At 36.1% G+C, this 3,661-nt stretch overlaps 1 protein-coding gene across 2 annotated transcripts; it reads right to left on the bottom strand.

The window, feature by feature from the left end:
• Window positions 1–887: 887 nt before the first annotated feature.
• LOC131178771 (40S ribosomal protein S27-2-like) lies at window positions 888–3,147 on the bottom strand. 2 transcript variants are annotated; one of them, XM_058144658.1, is made up of 6 exons: window positions 2,934–3,147; window positions 2,734–2,835; window positions 2,592–2,620; window positions 2,301–2,419; window positions 1,938–1,997; window positions 888–1,101 (listed from the first exon to the last, which is right to left on the bottom strand). In XM_058144658.1, the coding sequence occupies exons 1-6, from the start codon at window positions 2,934–2,936 to the stop codon at window positions 1,094–1,096; spliced, it is 321 nt and encodes a 106-aa protein (XP_058000641.1). In that variant the 5' UTR covers window positions 2,937–3,147; the 3' UTR covers window positions 888–1,093. The 2 variants fall into 2 exon arrangements, with proteins under 2 accessions (XP_058000641.1, XP_058000642.1); XM_058144659.1 differs by lacking the exon at window positions 1,938–1,997 and having other exon boundaries at window positions 888–1,098.
• Between the last annotated feature and the right edge of the window lie 514 nt (window positions 3,148–3,661).

The following is a 3,661-nucleotide window of genomic DNA, read 5'->3' as shown; positions in this document are numbered from 1 at the left end:
AAAATTTCAATTGATAAGCTCAAGAAGGAGACACAATGATGACATAGAAATTGAAAAGAAATCACAGTTTTGATCGAAATAGGAGCAAGAAGATAAAATAAAGAAGATGACAAATTGAAAAGAAATCGATATTTTAATTCAAATAGAAGCAAAAAGATAATACAATGGATGACACTGCATAAATATTAGAGTAGAAATATTTTAGTTAAAAAATAAAAAAATATAAAAAACAGTTCTAAACAGCTCCTATTTTAAAACCGATAGAATCTACAGCTGATAAGTATCTTACCAGCTGCTTTCAGCTATCAGCTAATTTTTTAAAGTTTTACCAAATACTTTAATTTTAATTCAACTGCTTGAATATCCATCAGCTGTTTTAATTTTAAATTGAAAGGAAAATTTTACCGTACAACCATACAACCGGCTATATTATATGGTAGTGAGTGTTGGACACTGAAAGAGTCATATGCATCTAAAATAAGAATTACAGATATGAGAATGTTAAGGTGAATGAGTGGCCATACTAGACTAGATAAAGTCAGTAATGAGAGTATTAGAAAAAAGGTAGGAGTGGTGCCAATTAAAGATAAGTTAAGAGAATGTAGATTGAGGTGGTTTGATCATATGAAGCATAGACATACGAAGGCTCCAGTTAGACAAGTAGAGCACCTTAGGTTAGAGGATAGAAAGAAAAAAAGGATAGACCTAAATTGACTTGGAGGAGAGTAGTACAACGTGACCTAGAAGCATTACATATTTCTGAGAATTTAACCCAAAATCGTTCAGAGAGGAGAAAGCGAATCCATATAGCCGACCCCAAATTTTTGAAATAAAGGCTTAGTTGAGTTGAGTTGAATATCCACCAGCCATCAGCAGCATCCAACGCACCCTAAGTTTAAATTGATGAGGTGCCTCGCTGCAAGTGGCCAGATGGATATTGCTTCTTAAAAATCCGGGACTGCTCAAATTTATAGCGACGCCTTTAAACCACAATCAAGCCCATTCCCTTTCGTTCACCATACTGATAAACTAATCTAGACTGGGTGGGTTCAGCCAGAATTGTTACTTCGATATCAAGTTGAGAACAGCCATATCAGGCTACAAAAACAACCATCAATTGCTAATACCATTCGAATTATTGACACATTTTAAGTAATGCAAACAACACAAGATAGCGGTAGCTGCACTAAAATAATATGAATGGTTCATTTCTCTATAATCACTGTTGCAAAATGCAATCAAATTTCTTTTTCACAAAGATAGTTACAAAATACGCACATAGATGCAAGCAACTTCCAAAGCAATTGAAAGATATATGCAAGAGACCCACCATAACACAGAAAATAGAGACACACATTCAATTGATAGACTCTCATCTTCCAGAGAAGTAACTAAAACTCTCAACTCATTCTACCAAAGAAATAGCGTGACCAATAATGCACCAACTAAATCACACGTATAAACAAGGCATTCCAAGTCCTACAAGCATTGAAGAAAGATCTTCCTGATCTCAAGAGTGAAAGGAGTAATGAAATAAAATGCCCCTCAAACATTATATATAGTATGGCCATGAAACATAAGTATTAAAAACCAATCAATAACTCCATGAAACATTACTGCTTGGGAAATATGCATAATATCAGCACCCTAAATGCCTAAATACAAGGCAAAATGGCAGATGAAATTTCAGATCAAAAAGACCAGAGGATGAAGAAATATATAGACACAGCAAGGTGAAATTATGCCTTATCATACTGAGATCCATGGAAAATTTTTTCACTAACAAAGACAGTATGCTGACTTTTCTCCAAACATTTACTTATTATCCTGGCTAAATTTACAACCACTCCTTTAAGACTCGACTAATTCCCATGGACAGGGCTACCAGACCTTTCAACGAAGATTATAAACAGATAAAACATAAGAGTATTTCCCTAGATGCACCAATCCCATTTCCAAAACCAGCATTGATTTTGAAGAGGCAAAATAACAGGTACCTAACAAGACATAGCAGAAGGAATTAAAAAAAGACAACACTAAGAAAAAGTGCAAAAACATAGACTGAGTTTTTTAAGTGAAACTAGATTCAATAAATCAAAATCAGATAAAAATCCTAAAATAGAAATAAGACGTCTATAATCTTTGAGCTAACAAAAATCCATTTCAGAAGCAAAACCCAGAAGAGCTCTCATTTGCTGACACCATCATCCCTTAAAAAAAAAAAAAAAAAAAAAAAACCCACATTGCTAACATTCAGCAATAGTAGGTAAAGAGCAGAGAAAAATATCATCTTCAATCACCCTTTCTCCTGAAGGAGCAACCCTCTGTAAGCCTTGCACGTCCACCGGTTGGCTGGCACAAGACGGTCTGGCAATTGCCACACACCACCACAGTTTGGGAATGACTGAACACAGTAGTTCTGCAATACAGCACATTTATATAATGTTTGTTTTAAATAATAAAATAAGCTAGCTAATCAAAACACCAAATCCTAAGCCTTATTCAGTTGCCAAAACCAAAATTCTAAATCTTATTCAGTTAAAGTAGTAGAGATAACTAACGAATGAAAATTTAGGGAAACAAAAACTTACATATTGAAGCATCCCTGGCACTTCACATCCTGCGCCAACAGGAAATCCAGAAATTGCACATATCAAACAATTAATCTTCAGTTATCACATAATCGACACGGGTAAAACGGCGGCAAATGTTGATTTACAAAAGGAAATTTACCATGAAGAATGAGTTAGGAGACTGCACGAGACGCTTGAGCTTGTGCTTCCTCTTCTCCAATTCAGCTGGAGGGTTAAGCAAATCGATATCATTTTGAAGAACCTTCAAGAATCATCACGGAAAAAGAAGGCCATTAAGGATGAGCACACAAAATTACGTATCAGACCAAAAAAGAAGCTGCTGGGAACCATTTGACTCACCATTTTTTCAGTTAACGCCCAATGCAGAAATCAGAAACCCCGCTGCGCCGCTGCCAATGCCAGAGAGATCGAGAGGATGCCGCCAGTGTTTTCCAGGGTGATAGAATTGCCAATTAGGACAAATATAAGGGTCTGGATGAGCTACGTCCACCGTTGGATTTTAAGGCCATCACATGTCAGCCTTTCATCTTATCCTAGGGCAACATTATTCGACTTTTTTTTTTATTTTTTTTTGTCCTTGCGAAAACTTCAATTTGAACTTAATCTTATAGTTGGGCCTTGAGCGAAGTCTTGATCTGGGGCGTGTATTGTTAATGATCATCATTCATCAATTTTGCGAGTTGGGCCTATGTCATCCAATTGACATTAGCAAGCCAATCCTATGATAATGTTTTAAAATAAAATTAATGGAGATAAATATTGAGGATACACGTGGCAATCAAATCAAGATGTCAACAAGAAGACATAAGGTAGAGGGCAGGAGAAAAACACCCTGCAACACTTCGTCAGAATGAATTTTGGTACGGCGGCATGGGCAAAAATGAGAAGCAATCTGTCGACACTGACCGTACCCACAAAATCATCAAAAGGCAAGAAGAGGCTGGCGTTCCAAAGCTTATATTACGGCTATTGTGTAATTCAAAACAATAAAATCAATTTGAGTTCATTGTTCCTTGGAGGAACTCACTGCTGTATAAATGTGGATCAAAATGTTATATAAAGTGGCA

Source organism: Hevea brasiliensis, chromosome 3 (assembly GCF_030052815.1).
Source record: "Hevea brasiliensis isolate MT/VB/25A 57/8 chromosome 3, ASM3005281v1, whole genome shotgun sequence".
Classification (NCBI taxonomy): Eukaryota; Viridiplantae; Streptophyta; class Magnoliopsida; order Malpighiales; family Euphorbiaceae; genus Hevea; species Hevea brasiliensis.
Note: the sequence above shows the minus strand (reverse complement) of the source record. Positions and strands in the feature narration are given on the sequence as shown.

Bases quoted from the DNA above. Each gene is read 5' to 3' on its own strand.
- LOC131178771 (XM_058144658.1), bottom strand. The intron at 2,420-2,591 runs GTAAGTTTTTGT...GCTGTATTGCAG, and splicing joins TGCCAGGGATGCTTCAATAT to AACTACTGTGTTCAGTCATT. The intron at 1,998-2,300 runs GTGATTGAAGAT...ATGTCTTGTTAG, and splicing joins TTGCTCCTTCAGGAGAAAGG to GTACCTGTTATTTTGCCTCT.